At 48.6% G+C, this 18,195-nt stretch overlaps 1 protein-coding gene across 3 annotated transcripts in view; it reads left to right on the plus strand.

Moving 5' to 3' along the window:
* Positions 1-17,136, plus strand: part of MARCHF3 (membrane associated ring-CH-type finger 3) — a 149,595-nt gene extending 132,459 nt beyond the window's left edge. Inside the window, exons 4-6 of one of the 3 annotated variants that reach the window (XR_004349409.1) lie at positions 7,311-7,520; positions 11,626-12,590; positions 14,073-14,205. Coding sequence is in view for 2 of the 3 variants with exons in the window: in XM_032628801.1 (XP_032484692.1) it covers positions 7,311-7,520; positions 14,073-14,231 (369 nt within the window). In the remaining variant the exon portion in view is untranslated. Of the gene's footprint in view, positions 1-7,310; positions 7,521-11,625; positions 12,591-14,072; positions 15,003-16,630 lie in introns of those variants that run through there. The other 2 variants (XM_032628801.1, XM_032628802.1) reach the window with 2 other exon arrangements.
* The last annotated feature ends 1,059 nt before the right edge of the window (positions 17,137-18,195 follow it).

The following is an 18,195-nucleotide window of genomic DNA, read 5'->3' on the forward strand; positions in this document are numbered from 1 at the left end:
TGTACATCTGGAGCTTTGGAAAGAGGCCGAGGCTGGAGATTGGCATTTAGGGTCATGAGCAAATCATCTGTGAAGTTTTCATTTGAAGTGCGTTGTTTCCAGTCGGGGTTGATGGATGTCTGGAGCAAGCATCTCCTTAGCTCCCCCGGAATCAGAATCACCTGAGCAGCTTCAGCTGTCCTGGAAATTCACTGACAGACTGCGGAGTTGGGAGATTTAAAACACTGGCGGGAGTTTGTTTGGTTTTGTTCTCTGCTGTTTCAAGTTAACTGAACTGCATGATTTTCAGGTTTCATCTTCAGTTTTTGTTTTTTTGGTTTTTTTGTGGTACGCGGGCCTCTCACTGCTGTGGCCTCTCCCGTTGTAGAGCACATGCTCCGGACGCTCAGGCTCAGCGGCCATGGCTCACGGGCCCAGCCGCTCTGCGGCATGTGGGACCCTCCCGGACGGGGGCACGAACCCACGTCCCCTGCATCGGCAGGTGGACTCTCAACCACTGTGCCACCAGGGAAACCCCATCTTCAGTTTTAAATCATGCAGAGGACCTGTCACATGTCTTCTGATCCTCGCACTGCCCCTCTCACATTGCGGCTCTCCAGGAAAGTAAGACAGCTCAGTGCAGGCTGTGTTGGACTTTAAGAATAAGCCCTGTCCCAAGAAAGGCAAGCGCTTGGTAAAGAACTCTGCCAAGTGTCAGATTAACAGGAGACGCTCAGGCAGATAAACATTCTGAGTAAACATTCTGAGATCATGCCTTTTTTTTTTTCTTTTTTTTCTACTCCATAAATTTGTTGTGGTTCTATCACTTTTACCCCTTCTATCAGTCTCTTTCATTCTCATGATGGTTTCTCATTAAGGAGATTCATGGGGAAGGTTGTAATCGATCAAAGCTATTAGCCACCAGAGTGTGATCTGGTTCCAGTACAAACTGACCTGCGCGATGTCCTGTCTGCCTTGGAGATTTAAGCCGATTAACTTAGAGTCTGGGAGGCAGGATCTAATGTCCTGTAGCACTGCACTCTCTCACCTCTACCCGCCAGTAAGGGATTTAATAAACTGACACTGTCATTAGAACTGAACCCACAGTTAACCCACCTTGAAAGTAACCACTAGTGCCTCGCTCACCTTGGATGTACATTTACAGCCAGTAAATGATGCTGTGTCCCTGGCAATGGAATGCTGCTTTAATTCCCTCTGCTGCCTCAGGCCCTACACTGCTGATTATGGTGGAGGTTTCTGTTTTGTTTCATTGGTTGGTTGGTGGTTGTTTTTGTACCTACTTCCAAGAGTAGATCAATCTCATGGTTCGGAAACAAGTCAGTGATTGGAATGAGGTCGCCACAAAAAAGGGCAGCTCACTGCCAGGGCTTTCAGTAGCACAATCTCTGTCTGCTTTATGTTTTTGGTGGAATCAGAGAACAAAAGGCAGGAAGGTGCCCTGGGCTGCCCACAGATCCCCTGGAAGCCATAGGGGTGGACCTGCCAAGTGAAAGATACCATGCAAATTAGCATTCTCCATCACAGACCTCTGCTCTTAAAATACAGCTAACCACCAAGTACAAGCTGAGTACTAAGGTCAAACTAAAGACTCTTCAAGAATGATATTTTAGCTGCAAAAGCTGTCCACAAGCAGCAGGATAAATTAATGGGTATTTTGCACCAGGGGAACCATGATAAGTAAATATTCCTTCTTGCACTGATAACACCAGTTAAGGTGCAATCCTCCGCCCCCCTTCATCCACCCGCTCTTCTCCCCCTCCCTTCCTTTTTTTTTTATTGACAATGATGATATAATAGGAGCACAGTCCTTGGAGCTAGACCACACAGATCAAAGCCAAGGCCAAACTCCTACAAGTTTTTTAACTTCTCCGAGCCTCAGTTTCCCTATCTATAAAATGGTGATGATAATAATGGTACCTCTTTCAAAGATTATTGAAGAGTAGATCAATTACTACGTGTAGCAGATAAGATAGTGCTTGGCGTGTTGTAAGGTCTGAGTAAACGTGTAAACTTAAGCTACTGTCATTCATTCAACCTTGTGAACGTTGAACGTGCTACAGATGCCTAGCGACATAAGGCAAGGGCCTACCTCAGGTCAGTGGGAAGACGGACACACCAACAAACCTGCCACTCTGCTCAGCAGGCCCTTTACTGAATTGTGGCGAGATGAAGATGCTACTACAGAATAGGTATAATACTCTCTATATAATAAGTATAACTGGTAAGAGAGGCAGAAGACATAGAAAAGCAAGAAATGTAATTGAACAATAATTGAGATCAACCTTTTGCCTCTTAAGACTTAAGCTAGGGCTTCCCTGGTGGCACAGTGGTTGAGAGTCCGCCTGCCAATGCAGGGGACACGGGTTCGAGCCCTGGTCTGGGAAGATCCCACGTGCCGCGGAGCAACTGGGCCTGTGAGCCACAATTACTGAGCCTGCGCGTCTGGAGCCTGTGCTCCGCAACAAGAGAGGCCGCGATAGTGAGAGGCCCGCGCACCGCGATGAAGAGTGGCCCCCACTTGCCACAAGTAGAGAAAGCCCTCGCACAGAAACCAAGACCCAACACAGCCATAAATTAATTAATTAATTAATTTTAGAAAAGAGTTAAGCTAAAATGCATGAAAATGTAGCTGAGATTAAATGCCCAGAAATTGGACCTTATTGTGGTTTAGTAAAAGGATTAACAGGGCTTCCCTGGTGGCGCAGTGGTTGGGAGTCTGCCTGCCAATGCAGGGGACGCGGGTTCGAGCCCGGTCTGGGAAGATCCCACATGCCGCGGAGCGACTGGGCCCGTGAGCCACGGCTACTGAGCCTGCGCGTCTGGAGCCTGTGCTCCGCAACGAGAGAGGCCGCAATAGTGAGAGGCCCGCGCACCGCGATGAAGAGTGGCCCCCGCTTGCCACAACTGGAGAAAGCCCTCACACAGAAACGAAGACCCAACACAGCCATAAATAAATAAATAAATATTTAAAAAAAAAAAAAAAAAGTAAACACCTCACTTGTAACCAAATACAGCAAACAGCTAACATAAAAAATAAATAAAATAGAAATGTTTAAAAAAAAAAAAAAAAAGGATTAACATAGAACAGAACAGCAGCCTAAAAATATTTTATCAAGTTACCATGATAACATCCTGGCCGGCCAACCATTCAGTTATTTGATGTACCGATAAAACAGCAGGACTTACCGTATTCCACCAAGCTGAAAATCTGCAAAACGTCTAGTGTGTGCATGTGGGGGCATATACACACACACACACACACACACACACACGCCCACGCGCACGTGCAAATGCCATTTGGTGCAGAAAGAAAACATAAATATGGAGAGCAAGGAACAGAAGTGAGGCTGGTCTCAAGCTCACCCCTAATACCCACTTGCAATCTATCCTTAGGTGAGTTACTAAACTCTGCTCCCCAGTGTTTGCATCTGTAAAATGGGGATAATGTTAGCACCTGCCTCACAGGGTTATTGTGAAGACTCAATGAGACATTGCATAAGACACTCCAAATAGCTAGCAGTGGCTTGCCCCAGCCTTGGCTCTGTAATAGTTTATTTTATTGCTGTAGTTTGCTGTGCACTAGACACCTCCCTCCCCTGACTCCCTCCTCTCTCCCTGTCTCTCTCCCTCCCTCCCTCTCTCCCTCTGGATGTATATATATATATTTACACAAGTAATCCATGTCCATTTTAGAAAAACAAGAATATACGTACAAAAAGGAAAAAATTAAAGACCATTCTGATTCCACCACCAAGAGCAGCAACTATTTTGCTAGTATCCCTCTGGTCTTTGTCTATGTAAATTCACTACATCTATGTAAATGTCCATGTGTATGTAAATACATCACTACATATACAGGATCATACTCTACATTCTGTCTAGTAGAATTCTTTTCCTGTTCAGCAATATATCATGTCAGTAAATATAAAATATACATTACCATTTCAGATTACTTTATAGTAGTCTGTTTTAAGTAAATTCCATATTGTAGTTAGACAATCCCCTATTGCTGGAAACTTAAGGCAAAATCCCATTTTCTCTGTTATAAACTCTGTTTGTATAAATACCCTGTATCAGCCTATTTGGATACTTTGGCAGAGGTTCTTACCATGGCACAGGGCGAATTTTTCCTCAACAACAGACATTACCAGTGGTCTTATTCATGGGGCCTGCATTTGTGTAGGAGATAAATTATACTTAGGGTCCTGAAGAAGTCGCAGATTTTAACATAGCAGTACCTGTTTGAAGAAACTCATACCTAAATGTGACCCAGCAGCAAACAATACAAAGGGTGAACTGAGCCAAAGAAGAACATGTATAGTGTTAATAAGGTGCAGAATCCAGGTACTGGTGGCCATGGACATAAAAAGTGGCCTGGAAATTTTTCAGGAATATAGAAGATCAAAGAACAATTAGAAAATAGGGAACTGGGAACAAGCAATAGCAATTTCTAGTTTGCCTTTGCAATTTATTTTACATCAGAGCTCAGTAGTCATCCACAATTACCTCCTTGCATTCCTGAGTCATTTCATTGAGCAATGTCAAGGGCCACATAAAGTGCTAAGTTATTTTTAATAAAACGTACTCAGAATTCCCAAGGTACAGAAACTGGGGGGAGTCTTAGCCAATGAGATAAGCTTGTCTGTGCACATCTGTCGCATAGTTATTGAGAACCTACTATGTTCCAACAAGTGGGGACACAGAGAAAAGTAGGCCAGGCTCCCAGATCTGCTTCCAGGGAAAATCTAAGCTGTCAGGGGGTGAGGGGGAGGGCGCAGTGGGGGAGGGCCGCTGCTAGGTCGGCATTGTTGTTATAGAATCTGGACTTCTTTAATGTCTTGCAATGTCAATTTTCAAATATTTTACTGACAGGACATCTGAATAAGAGTGGAGAGTTTCTGATCCCCTTCTCAGTATCACCTGGAGCGGTCATTCTCCCTCACTGAGCCTCTGTAAAGTTGGGATAACAAGGCCTCGTTTCTACTCTCCACTTCACAGAGATAGTGCCAATGTTTAGATAAGAAAACGTTAATAACTAAGAGCTCTTTGAATTTCTTTGAAGCTGCCCAGATGTCTGAGGTAGCATGACAACACGTAGCAGGGTTAATACTGTTTGCACTTGATCATTTTGGTATTGTATTAAATTTGTATAATACTGCGTTTATATTCACAGACAAGTCAACTCCCCATAATCTATGTTTTAATATGTATTCAGCTCCATTTTTGAACTGAGGTGACTTCTTTCAGCATCTCAGCCCATTTTTAAAGTGTATTGTCACTGGAAAGGGGTAATTTAGGCATTCGGGGTCATTTACTATTCACCTCAGGCAAACATTCAGGGGAGGGAACGTTCCAGAAAACTGTCTTCTGTGCCTTTGACCTCCCATCTCATGTGCTCACTCCTTGAGGCTTTTGTATTGGCCCTTACACAGCTCTTTCCTCAACTTGCTTGCCCTCTTCGCAGCTCGTATGTCTCTTGTCTCTGCCCCGAGCCTGGCCTTCCCCCTCTCTCCAGTCACTTCCATCCACTCTTGTCTCCCTGTCATGGTCCTTTCCCTCCCACCAATGGTTTTGTAGGAAATGCTGTGCTGGCCCCTTGGGGTATCTGCTCAGCAGCCCACAGCACTGCTAGTCCCCGAGATGAGATGGAAGCCAGCCAGCCAGTGTCTCTCCCACCTCACCCTATCAACTGTGTGTGACCTCACTCTTTCCCTGGACTCCTTGGCCTCTGTCATCACTACATGGGATAGTGAGATGGGAATGTCAAATTACTTGGGCACATTTCCATGCTAATCCAAAGGAAAGCCACCTGGCTTCATTACCACTATGCACTGACTCCAGTATGTAAGCATGACATTTCCTAGAATGGAAAACATCTCAGCAGACATTTAACAGTTCCCCAAGTGGGAGGACAGCAACCCTATTTCCCGTCCTGCAGGAATGCTCATCTCTAGTCTTTCAACAAGCTGACGTTTTCCCCATCCTTTCTGGAGTTGGTTCAGCCAAGATGGTAGCACAATTAAGATGTCAGAGACGGTCCTACGTAGGAGGTTCAGGGTCCTAAAACATAAGGCAGGGGCATTACAAGACGCGTGGAGTCAGATGAGTCTCGTTCCCCAAGACCACCCTCAGGCTCAGAGATTGACTAGAAGGACTCACAAAGCTCTTAGAAAAGCTCTTAGACTCATGGTTATGGTGAATTACAACAGAGGGATACCAATTAAAATCAGCAAAGGGAGAAAGTGCATGGGGCAATGTCCAAGAGAAACAAGGCACAAGCTCCCAGATGTCCCCTCCAAGTAATATCACACAGATGTGCTTAATCTTTCTAGCAACAATCTGTAACAACATATGCAAAGCGTTATCTCTCAGGGATGTTCACCCGAGCCTCAGTGTTCAGGGTGCTTATTGGGGTCAGTCACAAAAGACATGCAGCAGGGCTTCCCTGGTGGCGCAGTGGTTGGGAGTCCGCCTGCCGATGCAGGGGACGCGGGTTCGTGCCCCTGTCCGGGAGGATCCCACGTGCCGCGGAGCGGCTGGGCCCGTGAGCCATGGCTGCTGAGCCTGCGTGTCCGGAGCCTGTGCTCCGCAACGGGAGAGGCCACAACGGTGAGGGGCCCGCGTACCGCAAAAAAAAAAAAAAAAAGACATGCAGCACCTGCATGAAAGACCTCAAGCTACTCAGACTCCAGCCCCTACAACAAAAATAGGTGTTCAGCATAAATCACACTGTTGGCATAAACTATCTGCTTGCACTGGCACCATGTGGCCCAAGGCCTCAGGCATACAAAAACACTCTTATGAGGTACATTATTACAAGGACTCAGAGCTCTTCTCTTAGGAGCCGGTCTTAAAAAAACAGGTCTTTCTTGGGAACATGCAGGATTTGAGCAACCTGGGCCTGCTGAGTTAACCCTTTCCCGCACACATTCCCAGGGTCAAGACGCAGGAATGCTCTGGCAGCTGACAGCACCTCCTGCACCTCAGTTACCTTCCAAATATAAGGTCCTCTCTGCCTTCCACACAGGGTCACTGTGATTCATAATAATAATCATTGAACTCTTTCAAAACCAGCAGGACACCTACAGCAAAGATGCTTTTATTATTACTATTACTCTCATCGTAATCACTACTGTTCATGGGACAGGGCATGGGAATGAGCCCTTAATGCTTCTGTGTGATCTCAGAACAGGTCAGAAGTGCCTTTTTCCAGATGCTGTAGACAAGGACAACCTCAGAGTAGTGTGTCTTCACTCCTCCCTGGCATTTAACCCTGTCCTTGCTTTTCTCTGTCTCCCTTCCCTTGGCAGTGGCTCAGAAATCCAGGCCCCCAGCACGAGAAGCGGACTCTGTTTGGAGACATGGTGTGCTTCTTGTTCATCACTCCTCTGGCCACCATCTCGGGCTGGCTCTGCCTACGGGGCGCCGTGGACCACCTGCACTTTAGCAGTCGGCTCGAAGCCGTCGGACTAATTGCACTCACTGTCGCACTCTTCACTATTTACCTCTTTTGGACACTAGTAAGTATGGCTCAGGGCCTGGGAGTTAGGTCGGTGGGAGCTGGCACAGGCTACCCTCTTGTCTGTAGCTCATCTCACCCACCCGGGAGCAGACAGACCTTCAAATGCTGGCGAGAGTGTGTGAATCGGTTTACTACTGCACGTGAATGTGTGTGTGTGTGTGTGTGTGTGTGCACTGCTGGGAAGAGCAGATGAAGTAAAGAAAAAGCCCCAGCTTCTGAGAGTTCCTCAAAGACATGCACCCCAGACATCCCTCTCCTCTCGTAGCCAAGGACTCCATCTGTTAGGAGGCCTGGCGTTTTCTTTCTCTCGTCTATGCTCCTCTCTCTTGCCGGGATTGTAATGTATGGTGAATGATTCACTTGGCCACTGTTGCTGTCGCTGCCTGCACAGATCATGAATCCTCCTGCTGGTTATTTTCTTTTTATGTCCTGACGCGGCCTAAAGTCCTTGTTGGACGTGGAGCTGCACTTCGCCTGTTGATTATTCTGGGTTGGGATATTGACTGTGCTGCCCATAAAAACACTAATTCATCTAGCTGAGAAGCTGTCACTAAAGAAAAACCATTTCCCAATAAGTGTTCCTGCTGTGTATGAGGGGAAAATCTTTAACCCTCTCTGGTTCTTTATTGTTTTCACCCCGTGATTGCTCGGGTACCAGTTGGCAGTGCAGCATCTGCCATCTCTTGATGCTTCCCTCTGAGACCTGCAGGGAAGGATGTCACGATCCTCTAGAAGGTTTTCAGAAAGCGGGCCCCCTGCTTCCGGGCATGACTCTCTAGTGCCTGCTCATCTCTAATCTGAGCACATTCCATTGTTATTCAATATGTACTTCCTGTCTAGACTGTCCCGTTCCCATACCGGCAGCACGGTGGTGTCGGAATGTAGAAGCTTCTAGCGCTCACACTTGCTCCCTTGCTCTGTCTCCCGAGTCCTGTGCCACAGCTGCCATTCCTGCCACACCGACCAACCGCAGCCCCTGCTCCTCGCGTTTCCCTCTTGTCCAGCTCTTTGCCTTCTCTCAGGGGGGAATTTCAGACAATAAGTGGGGGACACATTTCAGTCTCAGTGAGAGGGGCATGACATGAGCCTTGGTAAACAGGTAGTGTTTACGATGCTTGGAGCTTTATCAGAGTCCTCTGGTTAAGGTAGGCATTCTGTTCCCAGCCTAATGAAGCACCCAGGCAAAACTATTATTGTCTCCTTTAAATGTCTATGCTTCCAAAGTGTGTCCTGATTCATTGTGAATCAAGCAACCATGCTCACTCAGAAGCCACAAGGACACGGTGATGGGAGGAGGCTTAAAAATAAGAAATTAAAGGGCTTCCCTCGTGGCACAGTGGTTGAGAGTCCGCCTGCCAATGCAGGGGACACGGGTTCGTGCCCCGGTTTGGTAGGATACCACATGCCGCGGAGCGGCTGGGCCCATGAGCCATGGCCGCTGAGCCTGCGCGTCTGGAGCCTGTGCTCTGCAACGGGAGAGGCCACGACAGTGAGAGGCCCACGTACCACAAAAAAATTAAAAAAATAAGAAATTAGGGAATACCCTGGCGGTCCAGTCGTTTGGGCTCAGAGCTTTCACTGCTGAGGGCCCACATTCAATCCCTAGTCGGGGAACTAAGATCCCACAACCTGTGTGGTGTGGCCAACAAAAAGAAAAAAAGAAAAGAAAGAAATTGTCTGTCTACTACTGTCTAACTACTGAACCACCTTGGGAAGTCATTTCACTTCTCTGAGCCTCAGTGTCCTCATCAGTAAAGTGGGGATGAGATTAATACCCATCCTGCCAACTTCCCCTGGTCTTACGAGATTGAAGTGAAAGCATCCATGGGAAAGCACTTTGGGAAATAATTAAGTGTAAGTTTTTACCATGTTTAGAGGTTTGCTAGTCTCTGATTTTTCTTATACAAGTGCGTAAGGTGAAGGACGGATGAAGATATAGACTTAAATGATGGGCATTCAAACCAACTTAAGGCCTTTTTGAAAATCTGCTTTGTAAAGCACACACTTACCTAACAAGAAAGAAAAAAAGAGATTACCTATGATGTGATCCTATTTCATCTCTCATCCCAGGTGAAAGGAAAATTTGGGAGGGAAAGGTCCCCGGAGTGGCTCTTTCAGGAGTCTGATAACATACGTCATTCCAGAAATGCTTCCAAAAGGCAGTGCTGCGTGGTAACAAGCACATCCCTTCAGAATCCAAAGGCTCTGTGTTTAAACCCAAGGTTTAGCATCCTGATAGCTGTGTAACTTCAAACAGGTCCCTAACCTTTCTGAGCATTCTTCTCCTAATGCAAAAACTTGGGGAAACGACTGCTAACCCCTGGGCCAATATGCTATTGTGAGGATGAGGTGGGATGACCTCGGGAACATCCATCAGAGCACCTGGCAGAGGACGGGTTTTCTTCCTCTGACTGCTGTGTTCCCACATCCTGCACTGCCCCCTGGCTCCCCGTAAAATGCCGAGCAGCTGGAGGGAAAGAAAGCGCTTCTCCCCTTGGGTGTGAAGAACGCACGGCCATAGCTCAGCAGCAGGTTATCGAATCTAGATAAATCTAGATAAATCCCAGATAAATGCTGTACTGAGTGGCCCTAGCAAGAGCCGTAATTCAGAAGCTGACAGCACTTGGAAACTGCCCTCCAGCAGAATCGCACTGTAAACAAGCTGTCAGGCTTCAGGAGAATACGCTGTGAACATGTCTTAGATAAACAAACAGTGTCAGTCCCAGCCCGGCTCCTCGGAGGAGCCCTCCTGGAAGGGCCTCGCCGGGCGCTGTCAGGAGGGACCCGCGCCCCGTGCTGCTCGCCTGCGGGTGCCTGTGGAGCTCCTTGCCTCCACCAGGGCCCAGGCTTGACGCAGACTCGGGGAGTTCTGCCTTCTGAAACCTACTGTGCGGGAACACAGGTGTCTGGGACCCAGGAGGCCAAGACCTCTACCACCTCCCCACTGAGGGCTGGGCGGGGGGGGGGGAAGGGGGGGGAAGATACCCCAGAAACATCACTGTGCATGTCACCAACGATTTGAAGCCCATGGACACGAGAAGAGTAGGTGAGAACTGAGTCCACATGAAGCATTTAGAAAGTGTCCACATAGGATGTGCATTAACCCAGTGTAGCGATGCCCACGTGCAGTGACCCCCAGGAGGTACCACCATCCGCCACATCGCTGATGCAACCAGTGCCCAGCCCAGAAACCAGTTACATCACAGGATGAAATGAATGATGCTCCGGCTCCACTGGCTGACTCCCAGTCCCACGGGTTAATCATTTAAAATCTCTTTACGAAGGGGGAAGGTCCCACAGAACACTGTCCCGGCAAGGCTCACTGTGGGGCGGGTCTAGACACACCCCAAGGGTGTCCAGCACGACCTGGTGTGGCTGATTCACACCCACGCCGCCCTCTTCTCTTCCACAGTGCCATCACAGGTCAGTGAGCTGGGCCCAGTTCTGGGAAGGCAGCTGCCAAAGCCCTGGCCCCACCAATATGCTTCTGTCCACACCATAAACTCCCGAGAGGGCAGAATCGAAATTCATAATGAGATTTCCCAAAGCCTGCTGCGACTTTACAGCAAAGCTTCAGTGCAGCCCATCACCTTCCTCAGGGAGAGGTGATGCTAATACGCTCCAGCCCTCTGTGTGCCATGCACATGACCGCAGCTCTCTGTGCAGACCTTGCCCGTGACAGGAGGTTAATAAATAGCCTTTGGATGAAGAAATGAAGACACTTCAAGAAACCCATCCCATAAAGAGTAGTGTTTTTAGAATAGTGGCCCTGTGCTCTTTCTTCACCCTCTTTCTTTAAAACCTCAGAAATTTAAGAAATATCTAAATGAAGTTCCCAGTGTTACTATTGCCATAGCTTCTTCTTCCTTCATGTTGTTTATTTTTTCCTCACTGCCTCTTTATTGCTCTAAATCAAACCTGCTTTATTCCTCTTCTTTTCCAAGGGGAGGGAGTGTCTTGGCGCTCCTAGAGACCAAAGCCAGGACTACCCAGGGCGACTGCAAACCCATGGTCCCTCTGCCCTGCACCTACCTTCCTTTATTTTCCCCGATGCAGCGTCATCTTCATGATGCTTTCTTCTTATTGGTTGAATTTGCCTGCAGACACGGTGGTGAACAGCAATCAAGATAGATTAATGCATTATAAGATCTCGTTCGTTTGTCCGAACAAGCGGGCTGATTTTTGTACTTCCCGGCCAAGGAACCACGAGACCTGCTAAGTCATGGACTCCCCACGTTTCCCTGTGCTTCACAGGCTTGAACTTACGTGCGAATCACCAGGGGATCTTGTTAAAATGCACGCTCTGATTCCGTAAGTCTGGGCGGAGCCCACAGGTGTCACATTCTAACAAGCTCCCAGGTGGTACGGCCTCCACGGGCACACTGAGAGCAGGGCTTTCAAGGAAATAGCCCAGCCTCTCTTTTTCTTTTTGCCCCCAGTTTCCTGTATCCAAGAAGGAGTGTCACAAAGTTATCTTCTTTTCCAGATTTAACCCATCAGAAATAACAGGCCAAGAACAGTAACGTGTGGCAGTGGCACTGAGCTAAGTGCTCTTTGTGCATTCTCTCTGATATCATTATTCACAGTATACAAATGAGGACACCGGGACTTGGAGGCAGCAAACAACCCTCCCAAAGTCGCAGAGACATCAGTAGAGGATGGGGCTTCGGCCCGGTGCGCCCGCCCGCCCGGAGCCCTCGGGCTGCTCCCTCCTGCGCACAGGTGCAGCTGCTTCTGCTGCTTACTGAAGACGCCGAGCGTGCACAGCTCTTTAACATCCCGGACGAAGGGACTCTTGATTTCAAATCCAGCTTTCCTGTAATATTTCCAGATTCCAGACTTCTTGTACTGCCTCAGCTCTTCATTAGTACTTTGTTTCGTACACCTTCCCGGCCCTTGGCCCTGAACAGCCTGCTTTCCAGCCTGCCTCTTACATTCCTGAGTAGCACCAAGCAGCAGCAGGACAGAACAGAACAGATAAAAGAGACTTGAACTTAAAAAAAAAAAAAAAAAAAACCTCTGATCCACTTTGGCATGTTCAGAGCCTCTTGGAGAAAAGCACATCTGTGTGAGTTTAAAAGCTTTTATTTTCATACTCAAATCTCTCTGGCATTCAGCCTGTGGCATCTGCTTTCTAGCCTCAGAAATCTGAGTGGCCTTGGATTTCATGATCCTGCCATGAAGACAGACAAGCCCTTGCTGATCAAGGGCCTGCATTCTCCTCTACTTCCAGAAACACCGAGCCCAAACCACAGGGTCAGCCCACTCTTTGACCGATGTAGGCCCTGTACCAGGGTCAACATGACCCACACAACCTAGGTGGTTAAACAGCCCATACCTGGATAATTTGTCACTCTCAGGTCATGGGCGCCTTCCTCCCCAGCACTTACCTAGTTATCTGGATATACTCAAACTAGAACCTACTTCCACCTTTAAAGGCAGTTTGTACATCTTCAGAAGGACAGATTATTTGAATTTCCTGGGCGGTTCGTCAGTGCTTTGTGCCAGCCTTCTCCAAAGCAAACCACAGATGTAAGCATCTCATTCCAGTCTATTTACACAAGAAGCAAGCACTTTGGGGGCAAGTTATGTCACAGTTGATGATGCGTTTACTGCTCGTGCTGTCCTGTATCATGTAAGAGAGGCCTAAATCTAAAGCAGTGTTGCAATTAGAAGGTACAGGATACTTCGTCACGCATCCATTCACTCAGTGAACTTAACTAAGCAGCTTCCTAAGCGCCAGACACTGTGATAGGTACACAGCATGCCAAGATGAATACAACACAAGACCTGCCCTCAACGTGTTTCTAGTGCAGGGTGAGAGAGAAACAAGTGCCGTGGTGTACAGGGCACTGATGCCACGCTGAGGTGGGCACAGGCACTGGCTCAGGAAGAACTCATCAGCGGAGTTGGTGCCCAGGCCAAAGCTTCCCCACTGGACGCCACGGAAGGACTGAGCTGGAGGCAATGGGGATCACCCACAGGGGCCGCCAAGTACAGCTGTTCAGTTTGTCCACAGCACAGTACGAAGGGTGCCCTTCCTATCATACCGTGAATGGGGTCCTTCGAGTTGTGCAGTGTCCAACCTACAGAAGGGTGCGTGAAGCCCCAGCATCCCTCTCATTTAACAGAGAGAAACTTGACGACCAGAAAGGCACATTGCCTAGTCCCACAGCTGGGCAAGGGCTGGCGCCGTACCTACTCTGCCCACTGCCCCCAGCCAACTTTCTTCCCCACTGACACTTTGGGGCCCAGACCGCTATCCTGAAAATAAATCCAAACTCAGGAAGAACCTCATTTCCTATTAATACTCCGATTTTACCCAGTTTGAAGAGGCACGAGGGAGACCTGCCCCTTGTTCATACGTGGGTGCTCTGTGGCTGGGGCCAGTCTCCCAGCGCTCAGCTGCCTGCTACAGCAGTTTCCCCCCAGCTGTTGCCCCGCTGTACTGCTGTTTGGAGCTGTTTTAAATGGCGTGTATGTTGTTTGGGTTGATAATCAGCTTCCGCTTACCTGAAACCTTCCCTTATTTTTCCTCTCCTGACCCCAGGTGTCATTTAGGTACCACTGTCGATTGTACAATGAATGGCGTCGGACCAATCAGAGGGTGATTCTCCTCATTCCAAAGTCTGTCAACGTCCCTTCTAACCAGAAGTCCTTGCTGGGCCTCCACTCTGTCAAGAGGAACTCAAAGGAGACGATTGTTTGATGTTTGTGTGTTCGGTTGGTTGATTTGTTGTTTGGGGTTTGGAAGTTTCTGCACTGGGCCACCCCGAAACCCTTCCTCGAGCCCGTGGGTCGAAGAACATCCAGAGCCATGTTATCATGTCGCCCTGAGCAACAGACTCCGCCTGCAGAAAGCAAATCGCTCTTTGACTTCAAATCATGGATGCTGCAATCATATGATATTTGCTAAGCTGCCAAACATGTTTATTTAGCAGATACTGTATGGAATTTTCCGAACACCTCTTTAACATATGAGGAAGGCTGTCCTGCTAAGGATGCAATTCAACTCTTCCTTTTTTATTACTATTTCAAATATATATATATATATATTAAACTTAGATGATAATCAAAGTTGAAAAGCCAATGTTAAAACTGATTTCATGGTTGGTTTGGATGGGTTTTGTTTGGATTCGTTGGTTTGTTTCCCAGTTTCTACTGTAGATTCTTTGGGGTAATTTGATAGCTTGAGTGTCTTTTCCATCTCTTCCATGCCCCTTACTCAAGGGGACAGCGTAGCAGCTGCAGGACAAGTCATATTTGAAGGATGTTTTGTACTCAACTTCATTTAATTATTCAGTTTTTAAAGGAAAAACAAGCGTGGCAGCTCTCCCCACAGTGAACTGTTTACTTAAATTTCATTAAGGAGAAAAACAATTTATGGTGAGAAGCACGCTCCTTTCAACTTGTTTGGTAATGACAGCTGACAGAAGCTATTTTCTAATAATAAATATCCAGTGTGTGAAAGACAAACCCCCACTGATTGCAATACTATTTTTTTTAATCACAAAACCTGTGAAGTTTCCCAACGTAGATTTGAAAAAGGAAAAAAAAAAAGCAAAAGCAAAAAGGTTGGTGTTCCTATTCCCATTTCATTTAGCGCATGTCTTAATCCTTCATTCGCATTGAACTGGAGGATCATTAGACATTTCTAGGAACCCTGGACCTGTTTTGCATATCAATTAGCATTCCCATTGCTCTGCCGAATTTCCGGCTTGACAGGTAGTTGTGGCCAAGAAAGCCTGTCCGAGCAGTCTAAGACCCCTTTGTCTGATTTTCCAAAAAAACAGAGAAAAAGGCCCCACGCAGTGCCTTCCCCCAACCATGAGCCAATTCTGTCACAGGCTGAAATAGGCTTTTTCTAAGGGCTCCATGTCCCTCTTTTATCCATCGCAGTGTAAAGGGTCTAGACTGCTCCCTGCCTTTGTGTGTCCACTGAAGCCAGGGAGCAGACATGCTGTCTGAGGAGAGCACTCGCTCAGATTGGCACTCAGGCTCCCGTCCGCCCACCTACCCACAGCCCTGAAGAGAAGACGGAGCCCAGCTTTGGGGAATGCTTAAAATATGGATTTCTAGAACATGACCCACATTGCAACTATCACTCCAGCGTCTGCCTCGTGCTCCAGGAAGTGCAAAGGAACAGGCAGTGAGGAGGGTAACGATTTTTGTCTGCAGATGGATCAAGCTGATGCAGGTGTCGCCTTTGTCTGGCGAGCCCTCCGTTCACAGACCGCTCCCCACGCTGCCTGGGGAGAGAAACAGCTGTACTGCTCTCCGCTGCAAAACTCAGATGTGCTTTATGGCCTGTGACAATAGGTTTCCCCCCACCACGCTTCACTTCGACACTTCAATTCCAGTAATATATGTCTCAGCCCTTCTGTTTACTCAGCCCTGCTCACCCCTCTGGGCTGTCATTAGCTGCACCACCATCGACCATTTCTTAATTGACCTTTCTAAAATGCTGGACACCACTGGCTGCACGCAGCTGTCACACATTAAATTTCCAGAGCCAAGAGTCCGGCTTGGTAGCGTGTGAATTGCAGCCCTGTAATATAGTTGACAAACGATGTCCACCCAGCCTTGGTCCCTGAGCTGTCTGGTCAACCAGCCTCTCAACGGAGTGGTGCAAACATTCATGAGGGAACCATGCCCTTGCTCCTCCCTGTTGTTTCCATGAGTTAAGGAAGCAGTAGCTTCCCGGGATCATTTCCTGCTGAGGTTGGTTGGCTGCAGAAAATTCCTGCTGTCTTGGTTCATGAGATGAGATGTAATGAAGCAAAATATCAAAAGCAGGCAGGTCCCTCCCCGGCAGCTCGCTGGGGCTTCCGGGCTGGGAAGGTTGGCACGGTAGTACTGTGCCTGAGCCACGCCTCTCTCCCCGCAGTGCACACTCCCACCCCGGGAAATTAAGCAGAGTCCACGTGCAAGGAGTGGGTTGCATGTGGGGTGGTGGGCAGGACACCCTGGTGGCCAAGGGAGGCATCAGTGCCTCGCTGCCCAGTGAGAGACTCTGATCTCCACAGCACCAGGGCCCATCTGGGATTCTGAAAGCTCTTGCAAGACACTTCATCCCCTCTTGGCCCTTTAACCCTGAGGTCATTCAAGGTGGGAGAGTCCGGGAACTGCAGCATAAGCACAAGACACCAGCCAAGAGGACAGAGGCAGCGGGAGCTTCGGTCCAGGCTCTGTGTGTGTCGACAAGCCACGCAGCACCTGTCCGAAGGTAGGTGCATTTGCTAACCGGGGTGCTGCATGAGTCACCAGTGGTCCTGCTAGCCTTGTTCTCTCTCGCTCTCTCTGCTTCTTTCTTTTTGAAAGATCCAGAATGAAACAGGGAAAGGAACGAGGAGGGGCAGGTAAATGATCCTACTGGTTCACTGCTTCCCTCCACCGACCCCTTTACACAGTCCTCTCCCCGCGTCCCTCGCCGTATCCTGTCTGGACCATTTTTCTTGAGAATATTAGATGGAGACAAACGTGTGTCACAGTGAAGCCAGAGAGGAAAGTAACAGAATCAAGTGCAGGGCACTCTCACTGGCCCCTGTGTGTACTCACGTGCCTGCCTGTTTCTCTTCTGGGGAAGGACAGGGACACAGAGCATTCACACGAATTCTCCGGCTCCTCAGAGAACTAAGCAGAAGCTCAGATGGGCTGTGAAGCCCAATTAAGGAAAAATAAATGGCATGACTTGGAAGTTGCGTGTATTTGTCTTTGGTGTCCAGGTCTCCCTCCCTGTGCCCCACGCACCCAGGGTGGCCACTTGCGTGCGGCTGGACTGTAGCCACAGTCATTTTATTTTCAGTGTAAGTCACTCATCTGAGGACGTGGAGAAGCCAAAGGAGAAAATGGAAGTGAACCAGCAGCCTGGCTACCTGCACTGGGGCCCCAGCCGGCTGGAGTCTCCCTACCCTGGGGCCTCTCATTCCCCTCTTGGCACTGGCCTGGGCCCGGCCCGGGTCTGCCTCGCCCCGAAGCTTCACGCGGCTTACAGAGAGGCCTGGTGTGCACAAAACCTCTGTCCTCAACCTGCCCTCCTAGGGGGTGTCCTCAGGCCGAAAGACCCAGAGGAGGAAGCAACCTGGGGAAGGGAATCGGCAGCACATGCTTCCTCTCCGCTTTCATCCAATGTCTTCCCAGAAGCTCCCTGCAGACCAGCCACAGAGCAGGCAGCCCTCGTGCTGAATCAGAATTACAGATTGTGATTCTGCAGGCTTACGTGGGATGGGGTCAGTGGGTGGGGACGGGGTTCGGGATTATTTTAGGTGGAGAGGTTGGGACCAGGATGGACCTGGTTGGACGCCATCCCTCCCAGCCATGCACATGCAGGATCTTGCAGGCTGCCAGCCGGAGGCTTCTTGCCACGGAGGCCACAGTCATGAGAAATCGGCTCTAAACTGCAGACCCTCTCCAAAATGTGTCAGTTCTGCAGAAATACACGGGCTATTAGGTTCCACAGTCCACCTTTTCTGACTTTACAGAAGTCTTGGTGTCTTGGAGTTGTGGCTTTGGGACACACTGCCTTCCCCTTGCTGTTGAGTTGCTCTGGGGTGAGTCTGGATCTTTGCTTCCCGGTGGGACAGAGTGGGAGAGGACCAGCTGTGAGTCAGGCTACCTGAGTTTGAATCGGGCTCTGCAGTGTCCCAGTGGCGGTGTCCCACCTATGTAAGCCT

Source organism: Phocoena sinus, chromosome 3, assembly GCF_008692025.1.
Source record: "Phocoena sinus isolate mPhoSin1 chromosome 3, mPhoSin1.pri, whole genome shotgun sequence".
Taxonomy (NCBI): Eukaryota; Metazoa; Chordata; class Mammalia; order Artiodactyla; family Phocoenidae; genus Phocoena; species Phocoena sinus.